This window comes from Triturus cristatus, chromosome 8, assembly GCF_964204655.1.
Source record: "Triturus cristatus chromosome 8, aTriCri1.1, whole genome shotgun sequence".
Classification (NCBI taxonomy): Eukaryota; Metazoa; Chordata; class Amphibia; order Caudata; family Salamandridae; genus Triturus; species Triturus cristatus.
Window position 1 is genome coordinate 776,701,816 of NC_140591.1, and position 21,175 is coordinate 776,722,990.

Consider the following 21,175-nt stretch of genomic DNA (forward strand, 5'->3'; position numbering starts at 1 on the left):
TAGTATGGAGTGCTATTGGTCTTCCTGGGTTCTAGGTTCCATGATGGGTCGTGTGGGATTGGCAGTTGGGAACTGACTTGTGTGGTTGTACAAGCTGTCTTCTCTGATGGAATAAAATCTAACTGGAACTCACTGAGCGTTTCACTTGTGTTACTTCAAAAACCATTATTGAAGTTGATGAAAATGAATGGATATTGCATCCTACAACTTTTTGAATATTACAAAAAAGCCTGATCGCAGCACAAACCTATGATAGGAAAATATTAGTGTAAACTTAAACGAAGATTCAAATAAAACCATTGGAAACATCTAACGATATATATGTTACACGCATCTCTTCATGCAAGATTACTGGAGTCATATTTTCAAAATAACTATAAATTTCTTATCTCCACTAGGGGTGAAATCACTCTTAGAAGAACAGAAAGCCAGTGGCCCTAATAAGCAGCCAGAAGATTAGAAAAACAGAATCACTATAACACTGAAATAAAATATCAAAACGTAATTTTATGGAATGAAAAAAATGTTGAGGTTCCAGACTGTGCCAAAATGAAAAAGCCTGACAGGATGAAACCAATCTAAAATTAGTTTATTAAATAATTAATCATTGTAAAGAAAAATAATGACAAACTAGATAACCTTTTGTTTTAGCATCCCCTGCCTTGCAGTCTGTTTTAAAACCACTTTAGATTGCAGCTCGGCAAGCAGGTTGTAATGTAAAAATAAATATAACACCGGTTCCAGATGGAGAGACAAAAATGAGTATGTAAAAAATATATATATATAACAATGGAACAAAAAAAAAACTATAAACAAGAAAGCTCCCACTAGCAATGCATTAGATGAGAGGCAGTTGGGAGCCGGCAAGGTAGGCTGTTTTCAGTCATTATTCATTTAGCTGTTTACTGTTAAACCAATTTTTTAAAAATTATCCTGATATTATTTTAACAGAAAAAATCGTGTTTTGGCCAAATATTTTCATTAGAGCTCTCTGGATGTTTAAATTGTGATTACCTGACAATCTTGGCGTCAATCTTAGTCAATCTTAGTATGAACATCATATGGGATTGTGCGGTTTTGAGCCACGGAGTGACTGCAGAAGGATGAATAGAAGCTAATTTCTTGTAAAATCGAAATATCCTTTTCCCACTCTACAATTTTCCCTAGATTTTCTAAACATTGACAAGCTATTTGGAGAGTTGTGTGGGGTCCCTGAGCTGGTACTGTGAGATCCTGTATTGTTCTGATAACCAGGTTTGAACGTGGTCTAAACACTAGAGGACCTGATGCATATATAACAGTGAATCATTGTGTCTGCTGTATGGTTTCTGTGACTGATATTGTTTTCCTAAGAATATTGAGTTGTTGACACCTATAGTTAGGTTATCACCATGGTACTTCGAAGCCCCAGTCTCGAGGCTATAACAAAGTCACATAATAATAACCGCAGCATTTTTCAGTATTATTAATAAACCTGTCTTCATAATGCGATTGGCTCAATCTTGTATTTCAGAAAGTTGACCTTCACCGCTTTGAAGAAGGCCCTCCGTTGCAAGCAGTCCTGACTAGGGAGGAAGGCCTACAGTACTACAAGACAATGCAGACAATCCGTCGAATGGAGCTGAAGTCAGACCAGTTGTACAAGCAGAAGATTATTCGTGGCTTCTGCCACTTGTATGATGGCCAGGTTTGTACCAGCTCAGGAAAAACGACTCCTTCACAAATACATCTGAAAAACTACTTTGCATGTCTTTGTCTGCAATCAAACCCAAAAGCGAACACTTGATAGCCTACAAAAGGCTTTAAATGCAGGTGATATAGAAGTGTGAATGAACCAATGATTTTGATCTAGACACCTTGTATGTCATATTAACCCTTATGCTAATTTAAGAAATGGGGGGGGGGGAGGGGGGGATGGAACACCTTTAGAGGAGAGATCTGTACGTTACCAACGAAAGACATGGCAATGCGCAATCGGACTGAACTCTAATCTTCCATGTGCCTGGACTCTGTACTATGTGCCTATTGATGTAATGTATTGCTGTTTATCATGCTTGAAAGGTAACGTGATATTGCCAGAACGGTTCTGTGCTTTCAATTTAATAAAATTGTTTTAAAAAAACAACAACAAAAAACAAACACCCTTATGCTAATATAAACCTGAAAAAGAAAGCATGGACATTTTGACAATATGGTCAAAACAACACAAGGGTACACGCTTCATGGCGTCCGTTCTTCAGAAGTGATTAAAATGCTACTAAATAACAAAAATAACTTATTGCTGTGTGAAGCCCGAACATTCAGAAGACAAGCAGTGGTTAGACACAGTCCGAGTAAATTGTCTCAATATAAGTGTCCCATCTGCTTCCAAGTTTCTTCATGGTGTTTTGCCATAGATTCTCAGGATTCAACTTAAAAGGGAGGTGAATCCATAAATGGAATTCTTCAAACTCAGTCTCTGCTAGCTCATCGTCATAAACATTTTAGTCTCCTTCATAGCAGTAGGACTAGGATGTCTTCTTAGCTCTACATTTGACTCAATATGTGTATGTGTCCTCAAAATACTGATGAAATTGAATTTGTGCGACCTCATGCCACGCTTATTGACCTCCTGTACAAATGTAATTGTACTTGGTAATGCAGTTTCATTTAGAACTGTCAATATATTGCATTTTAAAGAGCAGTAAAGGAGAAAAATCGCACAATATCGGTGCTGAGCCAGGTACATTTTCGGAAACCCTGCTGATTAAAAAAACAAAAAACCCTAAAATGATCATCCTAAAAAAGACTAATCATCCAGAGTGTTCTAGCTAGCGAAGACTGCTCAGATAAGTATCAGGTCATCTTCAAGATGCTTCCTTGCCGTCTTCAGACACGTGAGCAATTTCGCTCACATATTTTCCCCTGACGAAAAGCAGATCTTGCCCAAAATGCATCGGGAGAGATGATTGAAATAAGTGACAGTTTATCTTAGCTGAAATCATCAATTTTCTATATGAAAAATTAATATTGAACTATGAACGAAAAAATTCTTACAAGCTCATCACAAGTTTATTGATTCTACAGCTTTTGCATAAATTGCCAACAGACTTTATACACCCCGCCAACGCGGGCCCTAAGCAGTGCTCAGGGAGACGTCCCCTAATCAGGAGGCGCTACTTTTTTGATTGCGTTCCACTCATTGACCAGAGAGTGATACCTCTGAGGCCTGCAACAATTCAACAACCAGTTCACTCAGTAGTGCGTGTTCTACCACCCTTTTCTTCATTTTCTTCTTGATCACACATGAGAGCACCTTCAAATATGTGAGTTTGGCACGTCTGCTGTACAGAAAACTCTTTTGTTTGATTTAATAGAGTATGCTTTTGCTCCATATATAATACAAATCTTGCCACATATAGGATACACATGACCGCTGACTCACTTTTATTAAATACATAACTAAAGCATAAAGTAGCAGCACACTGTCATTTGCAATCAGCCGATTTTTTTTTATTCAAATGGCCAAAGAATTTCCCACTGACATGTTGTTTTTAAAACTATGTAGTGTACAATGTCTGGGAATCGAGTTTCTACAACTATTTGTCATTTGCACATCACCAAGTAAAGTGTGCTGATTTGTTATGCTCCTATGTAAATCTTTGTTTGCATCACACTTCTGAATGACAAACTCTTAATTTACTGATATATACACTTGTACTATTCATTAACAAGCTGTTTTAATGTTGTTAGAAATAAACCCTGACATTTTACAGCCTTTTTCCCACAATTATTGTCAGATAACTCACTTGACAAAAAGCACTTCCAATAACGTGAAAGAAAATTATAACAAGAAAGAAAATTAAACACCATTTTCCAGGGACAGATAAGCAACAATTAATAAAAACAAACTGACATGTGACCTCTGTCCTTGAACAGACTGCAAATGTGTCCAGGTGAAAACAAGATTAAAAGGCCTATTTATTGCTCGTTCACTTTCTAAAAGAAAAGAACACCTGTTCCTTTCAGCTTAAGTTAACTCGCCAGCAGGGACGAGTACATTCTAAAAATAGCTTGACCTGATAAAGTCTCACTCTCAATTGCGAGTGGATTTTCTAGGCCTGTATGAGCATAATAGTTATGCCACTTGTTTTTTCTTATTGGACATTTCTGCCTTTGGTATGGCACTGTAAGATGTATTGGGGGTATAGATCCTGTTGGCAGTGGTGTCTGTGGCACAGAGGGTAGTGTTTGAGTTGCAGGGGGTCAAAGGGTGGTGCAGGTTATTGGATGTATGTGGCTGTGCGGAGGCGTTTTAAATGGTCTCTGGTGTAATGCACTATAGAAGCAGCGGGCCATGGGGTATGATACAAATGGTGGTGCAGGGAGTAAAGTGCAAGTAGTAGTGTAGTTGGTGTAGGTTGTAGAGGGGATATGCTGTAAGTGATAGTGATCTCGATATATGCCAATCACCATGTTCTATATAGGCAGGCCGCTGTTGGTTTCCTATTTTATAAGTGGATGCTATCTTGATGTAAGAAGTGGCCAGTAACCTGTGGCTCAACTAGAAAAAAACAATGGTTCCAACATTTGTCAGCAGTTACTTTAACAATTATGAGAAATGGAGCAAGCGGGCTTTAAGAGCTCTAGGACTTGTGTTTATCTGGGATAGCATGTTCGAGCAAGGGAGATTGTGGGTGTCTTAAGTTATCTAAACTCGCGTGCAGTAGGTACTGAAAGACCCATTGCACAGTCTGCTCTGCATATTCTCTCTGCGCTTTGTAGCTTCTATTCTTTTTCTCTGAGACGAAGGAGGCTTTAAAACTAGCATTTCCACGGAACACTGAAATAAGTTGTTCTTCAGACATGGACTTTCATAAAAAATAAAAACTCCATTACTGAGTATGCATGGATGACCCACACATGCGTGTTATTTGTGGTACTGGCTTTGCATTGAAGCTTTCAGTTATTTCAAACTTAAATGTGTTTCTTATAGGAAGCGTGCTGTGTTGGACTCGAGGCTGCAATCAAACCAACAGACCATTTGATAACAGCCTACCGGGCTCACGGATATACCTACACTCGTGGGGTACCAGTCAAAGCGATCCTAGCAGAGCTTACAGGTTTGTGACAATGAAGGGGATGAGAACAGTATGAAGGGGTTAACATGAAATTATTTGTATAAGTTTACTATTCCGGTTTAAGGGAATTTCTGTGATATCCGCCCTACATTGAAGCACATTTAGCCTTTGGAATTTTAAGCTGTGCAGGGGGGTCTGAGCTAATGGGGAAAGTCCTACAGACAGAATTGAGCTTGTAGTTTCTTTAGGACCTGAATCTTACTTTGAGGGAGAGTTGCTATGTGAGTTGTGCATGAAGTATATTGATAGTGACATTGTTTGTTTGTAGAGGGGCTTCTCGGCTGTAGACACCTGGTGGAATAGGCTCAAACAAAGGGAGAACAAGGGTGGGTTTTGAAATACGGCTGTTGATGGGTCACAGTCATAAAACAAATAATTCACAGTAGTGGAGGGCTTGTTTCCAGACCCTGTTCAGTAGGCCTCGGCAGACCCCAACCATGGTGATTGGGGTCTGCTGTGTGTATATTTTCCATTTGCTGCCATCCTATCGATATTGGAATATATTTAATGTAGGAGTTGCTGTCAAACCCCTGAGAACATGGAGATACTGGTATTGGAGAACCTTGCTCCCTGTGGTCCAGTACCTGTGACCCTTTTTGATGAGTTCCCCATCAAAGCAGTAATCTAAGGATTATATTTGATCACAAATGTGTCTTTACACCCCCAAGTGAATAACTTGGTGCCTTATATTTGTTGTCTCTAAAAACCCTCAGAAAAATTGTCTTTGCTGACTCGAACATGTATTAAAATCATCTCTCTAGCCCTGATCTTCTCCCACATGGCTTATTGCAACACCACTTATCTTTATATATCTAACTATGTTATCCAGCATATACAGGTGATGCAAAATATGGCATCTCACTCTGTACTCCGTATCCCTGGAAGAGAACCTATCTCTGATGCCCTCATGCACATGCACTTTTAATATCCCATGCATTTGTCACAAAGCGCGCTTGGACCCTGGCCCTGCTTATCCTTGCTCTTGATGGAAGTGTTTTATGCCTCCTTGTACTCTCAGATCTGTGTCAGCTGTTCTTTTTGCGGGGGATTTCAGTGCTCCAGGTTTAGTAGATCTTTCTCTTACCAGACCGCAGCATATTGCAACACTTTCTCATTTCATTTTAGGACAATACGGAGTCAAATTATTTTGCAAGTCTCTTGAGACTTGACTCTGATCTTCTTTAACCCTATCCTGAGGTTGGGTTTGCCTCCTAATCCAAAATCAAATCGTGCTGGGAGTACTGTGAACCCCTGTAATTTTTATTTCACTCACAGGAACTCAGCCTCACAATCACTGACACAAATACACTTTCACTAAATCAAACTGCTCCTATATAAGTCCACAGCTTTTCTCCCCCACCACAAATAGTCCTGATCACAGAAGCGTAATCAGCTATTCTCGGCTTACATAGAATGTGGAGATAACAGAATGTCTTGAACAGGGCACCTCTCCCACTCCAGCATAAAAGTGCATCACAGACCCCAGCACACAAAACAGGAATAGTGTAAGAGAATGATTCAAATGAATAACCCTGCATCTCAAAGCCGCACCAAACAAGCCTGACAAACCATTACATAAACAGTCTGTTTTTTCAAAATCGCACTATTGCCATTCACTTACATTTGTGAGCTACTCCATGGACTAGATGGAAAAAAGGCACCTCCACAAGTGACCCACCTTTGGGGGTTCCATCATCTTCCTGTGGAATGCCAGCAACAGTTTAGCCACACAGACAATGACCTCGCATAATCATTGCATTCCTTGTTACCCTTCAGAGATGGAGAGACCAAAGCGCCACGAGCATCTTTCACTTCTGAGGTTGCTGGGCACAGATACTATAAGCAGATCTTTCATTGCATTGAGAACCTGCTTCCTAAATGTGGGCAACTTAAACATCACCACCAGTTTTATATTGTGTCCACTACACCACTAGTAGTTCGAGCTTACTGATGGGCACTTGCCTTTATAGTTCCAATGGGGTATTAAATAACCTATTCACTCTGAACATTCCATATGTACATAGCCATCATCCCACAATGATTCCAACTCTGGTTCTTGAATTAACCCACACAGTGGTGCAGCCCATTTATTTATATGAGACCACTGATATTTGGAGGACACGGCCATGTCATAAAAATCTGAATTGACACCCTGGGTTTTTGGATTAGTAGTAATACATTTTTCAAGTTTATTTTTCCCTCATTGCTGCTTGTCTTATCCCTGGCTTCAGCACCCAGTGCGTAATTTGAAAGTGGTCTATTTTTTCCCTCCTCAGCATCCCACTTGCACCGGATGACGTTTTTTTTTCCTACCCTTCTATCAAACTGATATTAAGCAGCTGTGGTCGTCGTCGCCCCCCCCCCCCCCTCCACCCCCCCCCCCCCCCCCCCCAGCAATCTAAGATCCCAGACGTAGTTGCTGGGCTAAACAACTTTATAAAATGGATGGCAATGTAGGAGTTTGAATCTTATGGCCATCTCACTGCCCCTTCAGATAAGGTGGGGCAAAATCCCAGCCTGTTGGTCATTGGGCATGCTGCCTTGCTGTGTGTCTTTAGACCGGTTTAGTCTGACTCCGATAGATGAGGAATTTACTCCTTTCTGAGAGGCTATCTCATAGTGAAAAGGGGGCAAGGGATAATTGGCTTTATGGATCAACTATGTTGGGGGATGATGACAGGAGTTGTGCACATGCTTGGGCTTGCATGTTCCAAAGTGCAAGGTCTCCACTGCACAACAACTTCGACCAAAATGTGCAACATACACCTGGATAGTGCTACAAGCAAACGTCATGCATGATGTCTTATACATGATATTAAGTGGGACTCACCAAATCAAGACATCAGATAAACAGCTAGGCTGCCCCGCCCCCAGCAGCTGAAAAGGCCTCTGACCTTGACTAGAATCCACGTGGACACCTCTGTCTGTCTCTCACACCAGCAGTGGAGATAGAAGTAGCCATTATCGCAAACAGAAGTACACTCTGAGCGTCCACTCGACAGAACCCATTTCTGCAGTCTCGAGCAGTAAAATTGGACACTATAGTAGGCTTGCATGATTCTCAAGCTATCGGTGTGGGCTGGGAACTCAGTCTTGTACAGAGTCGTACAAAGGCAGGGCAGCATCGCTTCACAAAACTGCACCAGCAGGCGAAAGGAATTAGATTTTTTGTGTAAAAACCATGTTTGTGCATAGCATAACCAGACTAATCTGTTTACATGTTTCTCATTGGTCAAACGAAAGTCCAGACGTTTCTCTGAACTGTATTTTTCTGCTGTTGGAATTTATGGCCGACACTCTTTAGCCACACGGCAAAAATCAACAGGACCTGTGTGTCAACCAGCATAAGACCTCTGGTTTTCACATTGTTGACTATCAAGGAGTTCTTGTTCATCCAGATTTTTTTTTGTAGTAAAGTAGACGATGACTACCTTGACAAGTGACCCAGCTCTCAATAATGTTTATTTTGTCATAAATGATACATTATGGCTCTACAAGATGTCCAATGGAAGGATAATGATCTAAAACCTATATCAATGATCTCGTTTTTTTAGGAATCCATTATTTTAATGAATTTATTTCATATCTGCCCAGAGTATATGTTTTGAAACTATGAAGCAATAGTTTTTCATCTTTTTTTATCAACAGTGTTAATTCTAAATGCTTGATCCACCACAATACCTTTTTTTCACCCAATATTAGTGAGGTTCATGCATATAAAAAGGGCGGAACTGGTGTTTGATTTGTAATCTAAATCGTCTCCTGTTCATTTTTTTTCCTTTTGTTTACTTCAGGCCGGAAAGGAGGTTGTGCCAAAGGAAAAGGAGGCTCAATGCATATGTATGCACATCATTTCTATGGTGGCAATGGCATTGTGGGAGCTCAGGTATGTTGCATGTGAGAGAGCCACATCATTGTCTTTTATGTATCTCTCAATGAAACTAATTGAACTGTAGGAAGGACGGTAATAGAGCTGAACGTCATACATTTGGGTTGCAGATAAAACTGATTTTACCCAATAAAACACCACCAAAGTGAATATTTGTTTTTCATTTGAAACGGGAAAGCACCATATTTTGCTGCATTTCTACTGCTTTAGTTCCCTCTAGTGTCAAAGCTGTGTAATGCACTCTAACATTTTGCACTTTTTGTGATGGATTCTCCTGCTGTGACGCCTGTGGGCCGTGGGAAGCCACTTAATATGCTATTTCACCATCCTCATCTCCTTTTGACCATTAACAACATTCCTGGGCCCTCTAGATTCCCTGGAGCCAACTCCTCTCCCATTTTGGTTGCAAGGGTGACTTCATATGATTTCAGCTCACAGTGGACTGCACATTAAACTATGAGCAAGATCTTAGCCCAGAGTAAGAGTCCTCTATTTCCGTAATATCACCCTGACATCCTCCCTAGCTGATAGTTGTTTGGAGCTTTGCTTTCTGAATGCTCAGGTATCAGGATTGTAGAAACAAAGATGATTGTAAATACGGATGCCTCCAGAATCCCTGTCCTCTCAAAGAGTAGTGTTCAATACTCTTGTTCTTAGTTTTACATTGTGATGGTCCAAAAAGCGTGCATATAGGAGCTGCATCCCTTCCTTTAGAAGGACAAGAACTATATCATGAGCATCATTGGCAAGGATGTGTCCTTATGCAGGGTTCGCTGAAACTGTGCTGCCTCCATCACATACATTATCTCAGAAATTGTATGAGCTATTCTATAAGAAGCAGACCGTGTTGCTTAGAAATATGAAGAGCGTTACAACAAACAATTGATGGACGGAATGCTGACAATGCAGACATTCTCCCCCAGTCAAGAGATCTGGGTTAAATCCATCGTTCTTTTGCCCACTACGCCACCCCAGTTTAGACATGGCCATATGCAAATCAGTCTTGACCCTGTGCCTCATGGGAACAGTCCAGCCCGAACTGCCAAGCCATGTCTTCCCCGGACCGGAATCAAGCATCCTAGGACCGGTTTCTGGCTATCAGCCGTCATCAGCCAGGATAGCTTGACTCCAGTGGCGTAGAGCGCACGGGTCCCACGTCTGGGAATGCCCATCCCACTTAGGGCGAAAAGCGTTACAACAAACAATTGATGGACGGAATGCTGACAATGCAGACATTCTCCCCCATTCTAAGTGGGATAAGTATTCCCAGACGTGGGTCCCGTGCTCACTACGCCACTGGAGTCAAGCTATCCTGGCTGATGATGGCTGATAGCCAGAAACCGGTCCTAGGATGCTTGATTCCGGTCCAGGGAAGACATTGCTTGGCAGTTCGGGCTGGACTGTTCCCATGAGTCACAGGGTCAAGACTGATTTGCATATGGCCATGTCTGAACTGGGGTGGCGTAGTGGGCAAAAGAACAATGGATTTAACCCAGATCTCTTGACTGGGGGAGAATGTCTGCATTGTCAGCGTTCCGTCCATCATTTGTTTGTTGTAACGTAGAAATATGAAGAGGCGGCCTCTGCCTCCGTTTCCTTGTATGTGCTGTCAACAACGCAGCTGTCATAAACTGGTGCATGGGTGCATTCTGAGCCTGCACAATGAAGTAGAATCTGCCCATGATAGTGCCCCAGGATCTTCAATTTCAACTTTCATCCCTACCTTTTAACAAGTCAAAATGAAGCTATGAGCTTATGGTGCCGAAACTATGCTTAACACTTGACAGAATCACCTGTACAGGCCCCGTGGACCTTATTTAATAGAAACCTATAGAGCGGTGCTTGGTCTTACTTCCAAGATGGAAAATGTGCTAGGTCAGTAAACAGTGAAGGGAACACAAAGATAAAGTGCATCACCCAACTCTTGCACAAGCCCCACAGGAACACATTTTTCGTGCTGCTTTAAAAAATAAAGGAACAAAAGTACGGTTGGGCCTGTATAAAGCGGGAACCAGGCTGGGCCACACAACAAATTGTATAAACAACAAGAGGGCGCCCTGACCGCTAATTCCAAAACTCAATAGGAGGGTATGGACTGGCTCATTTAGTCATACGATGCAAATAAATTGCCTGACACCATTAAATGAAACCATTATTATGTCTTTTTTATATTTGGAAACCATAGAGCAGGGCACAGTGTACCAGTGTTATTGAATTACTTACAGTTGTTTATAACAATTCTAAGAAGCACATAAAAAATCATATTCCAAGGGAGGGGAGCGGAAGTGCTTTCAGGAGTTGGCGTCAGAATTTAATATGCCAACATCCCAGTGTTTTGTTATTTGCAGTTCCGCCATGCCCTCTCCCCCTGATCCTTAGTAATGCGTTCCCCCACAGCACTGGCTACCCTACAAACCACATGGGAGACTTGGGCCGGGGAACTAAACGAGGCTGACTGGCATGACGCTGGCATGGCTTCCTGGATGCTAGTAATATCGGCCAGGCTTCTTATGGTCCAATTTAAATATCTTCACCAAGCATACATGACACCTCTGCTGCTCCCATGGCTCCCCTGCATGTCCTCAATGCCAAAACTCTACTGGGGATTTCTTCATGTAATATGATTATGCCCAGTCATCCAGGTTACCGGGTGGCTCCTTTTGCTATTCTTTCTGCAGTTATTGTCGTCCACATTGAGCCACAACCTTGGATAGCCATCATAGGCATTCTGGAAGATCTGGGTGGGGCCAGAGGGGGCAGAACACTGGTGGGTCTGGGCACCGACATAGCCAAAAGAGACATCGCACATCACTGGTCTGCATCGGCGGCACCTTCCATCGAGACATGGAGAAAGGATATGGACTGGTGCAGCAAAATGGAAGAAACTATATATGTGGCAAGTGGGATGTGCCAGGAGTGTGGCAGAAGTGGTGGGATTGCGATGGCCTGTCGGGTTAACTAAGGACCGGCTGCACGCTAGCAAGTTTTTGAAGGCTGTCGTGATGGGTCTGGTTTGGGGATGCCTTGTTATGCTGCATTTCATTTCCGGATATGATGATGTGTGGTATACAGCAATTGACAGTATTTGTTTCATAATAAAAATCAATAAATTGCGTTATAAAAAAAGAAGAAAAATAATAATTTACCAAAACCAAGCTGAATGATCACAATTGCTCCCAATGCACACCAACCCAGAACATTTGTAAGAAAGTATTGGAAGAGATTATTTGGCTTGAGGAGGAGAATCAAATTAGTTACATTTTGTCTGATAACAAGGAGCTTTTGGCGAAAGTCGAAAGCCAAATTGAGTTCAAGGAATTATCTGTCCTTCAGAAGTTCACGAAGTTTGAAAAGAAAAAGAACTACTATAAGGTGGAGACAACCTACCCAAAACATTCGAGAAGATTTTTACGCAAGACCAAAAGCTTAAAGGTATTTCAGGAAATATGGAGGAAGGTCTCGCCAAAAGCATATCACCTGCCTTGATACTTCATCATCTAAATCAAATCTGGACCAGGACCTGAGAGAATGTACTCCCAGTACAAACTTTAGCAGACAAACCAGCAAGCATCCTTTGTTATGTATAGGCCAAAATTGAGTTGATGTTATGAAGGAAGATCCGACAGGATTACGCAAAGAATAGCAGTTTTGTTCCCCCAAACTCTCAAATTCCACCACATATCACGGCCTTCTAGACTGCAGTTGTGGCAACTCTTTCACATTTAGAACAGAAATCAAGATATTATATGCCACATTTTTCTCAGTCATTAACACGGGCCTTGGCCCAACTGAAAGAAAATAAGAATCTGGTGATCAAACTGGCAGGTGAGGGAGGTGCTGTAGTGGTCCAAAACAAAGATGAATAACTAGTGGATAGGATGCGCTAAGTGTCAGACACCAACTACTAAACTAAACCAAACACAGACCCATGTAGAGAACTGATGAGAAGGATGGCTAGGACCAAAGAATTTGGAATATCTTATGAACAAGAATCTGAGAACACCCGGACTGTATTTCCTACCCAAAATCCATGAAGACCCACAAAAACCTCCGGGTTGACCGATCGTTTCTGGATGTGACTCTGTCTTTGAACCTCTCTCCAATCTTGTTAATTTCTTCTTAATACCTTTTCCCACAATGACTAGATCCTTTACAGAGGACACTAAGAATGTCATTAATCGTGTTGAAGGCGTTTTGTTTGATGCAACCTTTACATTTTTGTAATATTGGATATCATTTAATTTTACACCAACATCCCCCAAGAGGAAGCCTTGGAAGTTATCCAACTATATTTGAATAAATGAAAGGGAGAGACCCCACCAGGTCCCCACTGAATTCATTCTTAAGTGGGGACCTCTCCCATTTGTTAGAGGTCCGGACCTTTAACATGTAATACGCTGACAAAAGTGTTTAGGTAAGTGACTCTGTTTTATTTACAACAGTACCTCTGGAGAATTTGACAATGGTTTGACATTAACTGTTTTGCTCAATTGTGTTTATTTTCTTGAATTGACTTCCTGCTGACCCTTGACGAAAGGTGAGCATAGGTTGGGGACCCACATATGCACATTTGCATGCTTAGTGGAGACTCCATTCTCAACAATAAAACTTTGTCCCCCTGTATTTCTTTGTAGATAAAATGCAGATTTTGATGAAGGTATGTTAAATAAAGAAGTATGATGAAGGTTATAAAGATAATGCACCGTCACATTCAGTAAATGGGCTAATGTCCCTTTTCTTTTGTTTAGTAAAATTAATAGTCCTCTACGGAATAAGAGAGTAAGTAATAGGTGTATTCAACTACAGTTCAGATAAGCCTTATCCCTTCCTCCCTCTTTCCATTAAGTCTAACCAATGTTTTATTGTTCTGTAGGACGGTCATACCAGCACAAGTCCTGATGAGACCTTTAAAGGTTTGAGGTTAAAACGTGTTGACGGACGATATTGGGGTCAATAATGATCGACTTTATATTATTAAAATAGCCGTGGAAGGGCAAGCAATTGGCTAGCTGGACCTCATCCTACCCACTTTGCCCCTTTGTACATTCAGAGAGGAAGATTTAGCTGACGAGTATTTTCCAAGTGTTTTATTTTCCACTTGTTTAAACCAAATAAATTAAGCTGGCATCCTAGAAGATTGCTCATTGTGTAACTATTCGAATTGATAATTTTTGTGTCAATTTTTGTATTTACTTGATTATTATTGGTGTGTATTGGACAGCACTTGTGATCATTCACCTTGGTTTTGGCACATCATTTTTAAAACATTTTTTTTTATTGCTTCTCAGAATGGTGCCAAACAATTTGTTTACATGGTATGACTGAATTATCCAGTCCGTATGACTGAATTATTCAGTCCGTTCCCCCTTTTTAAGTTTTGAAATTCGCGAGCAAGAACCCATTTTGTTGTGAGAAACAGTTCAAATAAACAAAGGCCCACACGCATTGTGAAACTCGAGGCATAGCAGTCCTGGCATTTACCTACAAATAAATACAATGACTCATTGGCACAACCCAAAAATATAAAATAAACGTTATTCATGTTGTGAACCGCGCACACACATGTCTGAAGGCATCAGGTAAGTCATGAAACGTCTTTTCTTCTGTAGCTGCTTCTTCATAGAGCAGTATGGATTGCTGTCAACAAAAACACTATTGATAACAGTATGCATATTAACCTCTTAGCAGACATATCCCCTATTATAATGTAGAGCAGGAATAAGTCCAAATCAGACAGTAAAACCATGTTTATTAGCACAGTCTTTTCTTGCTATCACAAGACAAAGAACACTGCTGTGTGATACTCGTTTGCAGCATCCCAAAATACATATCTCGTGTTCTAATTAGAAAATGTTTAGTTGTTTTTTATTTGATTGAAGTATAGAGCAGCAGGAAGGTTTGTTAAATGCTCACAGTTAATCTTCTGTCGGCTGCTATCAAATTGTATTGAGGTGTAAACCCATCACAATCCATGCACATCCTGAGCACGAGGTAGGACTGGAGTGCAGTTCGGGTGCTCAGACATAAGGCAGGCATGAAGAAGAGGGAAATAATGAGAAGTTACTTGTAAGATAAAGTTCAAAGAACATGTTCTAAGAAAGGAATTACGAGCATGAGCGAAGAAATAATTGACCATAGGAATAAAGAAGGGAAGGAAGCAAAAAGCGAAGTTGCTTATAAGCATTGGAAAAAGACCATCCCCCATGATTTTTTTATGTTTTCATGGACCTAAAAAAGAATAATCACTTATAATTTTTGTTAACATTGGAATACAATGGAAAAAACAACCCACCGGAATTAACAACAAATAGAAACTGAAACCAGGAAAGTGTAACCATGAATCGGTGGCGTGCAGTTTTTAATGAGGTAGCGCTACAACTCATTACATGCCTAACGTTATAGTTGTCTGTCTTATGTGGCTGTATTGTAGTTATTTCATTTACTGTGGATAGTAGTTGCTGTTTTAGCTTGTCAAGTATTGGAGTTGTCAATACTCGTAGATTGTGAGCAAAATGCTGTTATTTTAAGTCTGTGGCAGTGCAAGGACAGAAGTACACATTTCTCTTTAAAAAGCTGTACGACCATGCCCTTTTCAGCATTTTTGGTCTGCTTTGTTTTTCTCCCTGTGCACCTGACTGTTTGATTCCAATGGAGATGCCTTATATTTTGGTTAGGTGTTTATCTGTCGTGGTCAGGCTCTCGAAGTGAGGGTGTGCACCCGATTTGTACCCTCCACCAGTGCAGGGAGGGGCTGCTGCCGCCTCATATTAGCCTGAGGGCAGCCCATTTGCCTTGGAAGTTGACTTTATTTGCAAGCTCACAAATGTATTCCTGGAGGGAAGAGAACTTGCCTGGGCCTTCCCATTAACTTTCATTCAGTTTTCCATATCATTCTGACTCTGGGAGCCTGTGACTGGCCCAGCACTTCTGGGGAGTTTGTACTTACCGAAGTTCATCTCCAGAGTGGCACAGCAGTTTTTCTTCTCTTCTCGCCCCAGGTGTTAAGGGAATTTCCTCTTGGCTTCAGTTGGACGCCATAAGTCTGGAAGCATCAAAATGGCCTTCCTAGGATTAACCAAACCCAGCATTTTGTGTGCCAATCCGTGGGTGTCCACGACCCCCTTGAATGCATTTCTTACTTTTGGTTCGCTAATTATGTAGGAGTAGTCCATGCACCGTTCACACGGGTCTGCTGTCAATCAAAAATCGTGACACTGACTAACCAGTTCGGAGAGGTGGATGCCTGAAGTTTTGTATTTTTGTATGTCCTCCCAGTGCGTGCCATCTACAACTTGCACTAAGTCACATGCAAGCTCGTTCAACCAAAGGCACAAACTGGGCCCATGCCAACTGTGCACCATAACTTAACCTCAGCAAAACAACTAATCTTGACAGGCGGAGATCGCAATCAGTGGGGCCCACAATATTGGCCAAGCAACTTGGGACCCCCCCGCCCCCTCCACCTCAGAAAAAAGCCTAGGGATCACCATAGGTAATGACTTGTCCCTTAAAACACACGTAGGCACGGTGGTTTCTGCCTGCTTCCTCCAGTTACGCAAAATCAGTAAAATAAGCAGGCTACTATCCCAAGCTGCACTGGTCCAGGTGGTGATAGCGTTGGTCCTGTCTCTCAGCTAGACTACGCAAACGCTACTTACCTGGGACTCCCACTCTGCCTCACCAAGCGACTTCAGCTGGTACAGAACCAAGCGGCTCGACTAATACACAAACAGCCCAGATGGCAACACGCTTCCCCCCCCTCCTCAGAAAACTGCACTGGCTTCCTGTCCCACAGCGCTGCGCTTTTAAAGTCGGCTGCCTGGTGTTCAAGGCCCTAACGGGCGCAACCCCAAATTCATCAACAATCTAATCTCTCGCTATACCCCCACTCGGAACCTTCGTTCAGCCCAACTCCACCTTCTGACAGGACCCACCTACAAAATGAAACGCCAAGGGGGGTTGCAGGTTCGCGACAGTAGCTCCACGATTGTGGAACTCCATCCCCCTGGAAATCACAGTCTGCACCAACCTGCTTAATTTCAGGAAATGTCTCAAAACCTGGTTATTCACACAGGACTATGAATAATCTGTTCCGGACTGGCGACTCCTAGTTCTCTTAGCGCCATGAAACCAACCGGTGAACGAGCGCTGTACAAAACACTGATAAGATAAGATCACTCCTGTTTTTGGATATGCATTAACTCTATTGTTGGAACCATTTTCAGCTTGTGTGGTGGTCTTCTGGGTTTTATATTTTGGGCAGTTTTTCTGAACACTTCATCCATACTGACTTAGTGTCACTGAATTTTCGTACATTTTACCAATGGCTACTAAGAAACATGGACAGGAAATATGTCATGTCCAACGTTCTATACTGTTTCTCTCAGTTTGGCACCTTGGCAATCAGCTCATTTATTACTCCTAACGCCTCCTAAAATAAACCTTGACTTCATCACCCTTGTACAGTTTAGTGCCCAAAGGATATAACTGGGTTATCCAATTTGAGTGCAATAACATTTTTACCCCTTGGCCGCCGGTGGTAAATGACGGTATCTGCTACGGATACTGTCCAAGTAACCACGGAATGCCACAGCACTTACAGCAGGTCTCACAAGAAGGAAACCTTTGTGTGCACACACTGTGGATTAATTTCTTCTGTTTTTGAATACTGGAAAGTGAATTAAGTGAATGTTGTGGTTGGCTAAAGCACTGTTGTCTTATGATTAATTTTTAGGTTCCTCTTGGAGCTGGTATTGCCTTAGCCTGCAAATATTTTGGCAACGATGAGATATGTCTGAGCTTATACGGTGATGGTGCAGCGAATCAGGTAAGCTACCTTTCTATTTGTTTGTGTTAAAGAGAGCAGCTTTTCATTCAGCTGCGCTCTCAATCGAAGGTCACCTGGCCTGTTTAGGAGGTATTTAACTTTATTTCAGAAAATGTGCATGCAGTCTGAAAAAAATTCGAATTGATGTCTAATTTCAGCAATATTTCCTTTTAATTGAATGTATTGGAAACGCATACGGTACAGTTTATGGAAAAGGTTCACTGATGTCTAGCTTCTCAGTAATTTTATTCTGTTTCTTGACATTATTTATAATGCCTTTCCCAGAAGACGAGCAAGCTTTGTTATCAGAACCCATGCCTAAAACAGGATTCCAACCTAAAATGTGGTCTTTGGAGACAATTAGCTTACTTTAATTACTACCCACTAATTCAGACAACTTTTGAAATGAAAAAGTACAGAGATCATAATTTTCTAGGATCCTCATTAAAGATCGAAAAATGAAAGTTGGTGTTGTAGCTACCAGGATTGTGTTTTGTTGTTTACTTGCAGGGACAGATTTTTGAAACCTATAACATGGCTGCTTTGTGGAAACTGCCGTGCATTTTCATTTGTGAAAATAACCGATACGGAATGGGTACGTCGGTGGAGAGGGCGGCAGCGAGCACAGACTACTACAAAAGAGGAGACTACATTCCAGGTCTCAGAGTAAGTAGAAGTGTGCATGTTTTTGATCTCCAGTCTGGAACTGCCTTCTGTTTTCACTGTTGTGTGCGGTCGTTTTAGCACATGACCACATTGTGTCCTTTTCTTAAGCTTTCATATAGAATGATCTACCTGAATATTCATTGAGTGAATTCAAATTTTGTAAGTAACTAATACTGATCGTGTGTTTTTCTAGGTGATAATTTTTAAAAACTGCACATTTTCAGTGTGCATTCTAAGATGTTATTCTCTCGAGAGATTGACACCGGCTTTGATTCCTCAATGTGTTTAGGACTCAAGGGTCTGACACTCAAACAACCTGTGTAATCGGAAAATGACATGCTTAGCAACAGCAACATGGTGTTCTCTTACCAGTAGGAAAACTATTTCTGACTCACAAAAGTTGTTTTGCGATCCATTATAAATCGTAGATAGGAGGTATGGTGAAAGGGGTGTCCCCACTATTCTGGTGTGACAGCGTATGCATCAGTTCTTAGCAAGCACATACGTGCTTACCCTGTTTTTTGAAATGCAAAACATTTTAATAGCAGTAACTTCCCCTTCAAGTGCCACTAGCTGATTTAAAAAAAAAAAAAAATGCTTTTCCTGTCACAAATCAAAAAACCAGGAAAGATGGTCTGCTGTCCCTTGTAGACCTCCACACTACTATCCCGGTTTGAAGGGGATCTCAAATTGAGTCTTTACTCATTAAAGTTGATGAGACAGGAAGTTTTTGTGGCCTTCTATAAATATTCCTTTTATGATACAACTGATTAGTCATCAGTCATATCGCAAAATGTCATGCAGGTCCCAAAAATTTGGTTTGAAGTTTATAAAGCTATTTACAACATGCTCTGAAGTACATGAGGTCCATCACCATGACTTGTATGTACGTATATATATATATTTTTTAAGAAACATACATATTTTTATTAAGAGTTTGCACAAAAAAGCAGAACAATTGCCGCAGAACAGGTATATGACCAATCCTTCTCCGCACTGACAGAATTTACAAAAGACCAGGACAAGCATTTTCAGTGTAATGTAAAAGTATTCAAATCATGGGTCCCAACTGTCTGTGTGCTTCCTGCGAGTATCTGGTGACAATGAATATTGGTTTCTCAATGTTAGTGCGGCGGTCCATACCTCTCAACCATTCCTCCAATGCAAGAGCCTCCTCTGATCACCAAAATGTTGTGATGTCAGGCCGGGAGACTTATATCCTCACTGTGTAATGCAGCAAACCTAGTTTATGTGAAAGATCGACCACTGATCTCTAGGCCTGGGCGGTGAACTCTTTTGACGGAGATTTCTGCACTCCGTGCTCCACAGAGCTCACGGAATGCAGGAAACTCTGCTCCGCCTAGCGGAGATTTTTTTACGTTTGGCAACGGTAAGTTGGCGAGTGAGAGCTGCCGCTCGGGTAGAATTTCAATGCGAGCGGCAGGAACGCGCCACATTCTGCCACTTGCGGCACTCCACTGAGGTTTTTTGTCACTACGTGGAACTCCGCGGACTCCGCCTAGGCCTGCTGATCTCTAAACCTTTGATACGTGTACGTGTGGGACATTGTCAGCATGTTGAATTATTGCAGCAGTTCCAGACCATATGAAAAAAACCCAGTTATTTCAGATTGGTATCTGGAAATTTACTGGGATGATGCTCTTTCCATCTTCAAAAGCCGGTCAGGCTGTAGTAGAACCCTCATACCAAAAAATACTGTGGGTCTAAGAGTTCTGTGTGAATACCTGATATATTCAATAGAGTGAAACCATCTGGGGTATACCTAAAAAGGTTGAGTTCCCATCACCCACAAAGGTGGCTATTCATCATCTGGGAACCCTGAACTGAACCATAACAACCAACCACTAGGTAATTATGGCGGTTATATGGTAGTCCCAGTCGTGGGTGACCAAAGGTAGGGTGATGGTTTGCAGTGCCAAGAATATAAAAGGAAAAAGTGCTATTAAAAATGGCTATCAAAACACAAACAATTTTATTCTGGTGCTGTCTTGATGCCACTTTAAAAACAGTGCGTGGACAGTGTAACAAATAACTGTCAGGGTGGCGGTCTACATGTTTCGGCTATCGGACTATGGAGTCCAAGCTCTCATCAGGACCTTATGCGCTACTGCAAAAACGTGAAAAAAGGAAACTTATGTAAATTAGTAGTTGGGATGAATTCCCAATACGACCTGTTTATGTTAGTCCGTTTCCCTGGAGTTTTGGGGGGAAACAGGAACCTAGTTACAATAGAGAAAAGAAAATTCATTCATTTCTGAGCAGTATCAGTATCCAACACAGAACACGGCTAGATGTAGTGTACTAGCGGTCATTTGCACAATACTAGTAGATGTATTGTTTACACAAAATGATAGGCTTATCAAAAAGTTGCTTATGTACTTACCCGTCAATTTTCGGGTATGTACCTCTCCTCGCCTGGCATCCGCTCAGGACTGGAGGCACCGCTCTATGAAGAAGAGAGTATCAATGCGTAAAGTAAATAGCCCCAGGGTAGTTTATCCTATTTTGTTACAGTGGGGGGAGGGAGAAAAACTTCCACAAGGTGTCGTTTGAAAATGCAACTATGAAGGCATGGCAGAATCAAGCAGTCTAGTCAAGTATAATCAGACGGTAAAAACACAGATATGTGTGTATGCTAGCATATTTGGAAGT

General features: G+C 41.5%; 1 protein-coding gene across 2 annotated transcripts in view; it reads left to right on the forward strand.

The window, feature by feature from the left end:
• The window catches only part of LOC146805084 (pyruvate dehydrogenase E1 component subunit alpha, mitochondrial), a 101,872-nt gene that overhangs the window by 42,861 nt on the left and 37,836 nt on the right, over window positions 1–21,175 (forward strand). For both annotated transcript variants that reach the window (XM_085622220.1, XM_085622219.1), the window contains 5 exons: window positions 1,514–1,687; window positions 4,976–5,102; window positions 8,915–9,006; window positions 17,744–17,836; window positions 18,347–18,502. In XM_085622220.1, the coding sequence (XP_085478346.1) occupies window positions 1,514–1,687; window positions 4,976–5,102; window positions 8,915–9,006; window positions 17,744–17,836; window positions 18,347–18,502 (642 nt within the window). The remainder of the gene's footprint in view (window positions 1–1,513; window positions 1,688–4,975; window positions 5,103–8,914; window positions 9,007–17,743; window positions 17,837–18,346; window positions 18,503–21,175) is intronic.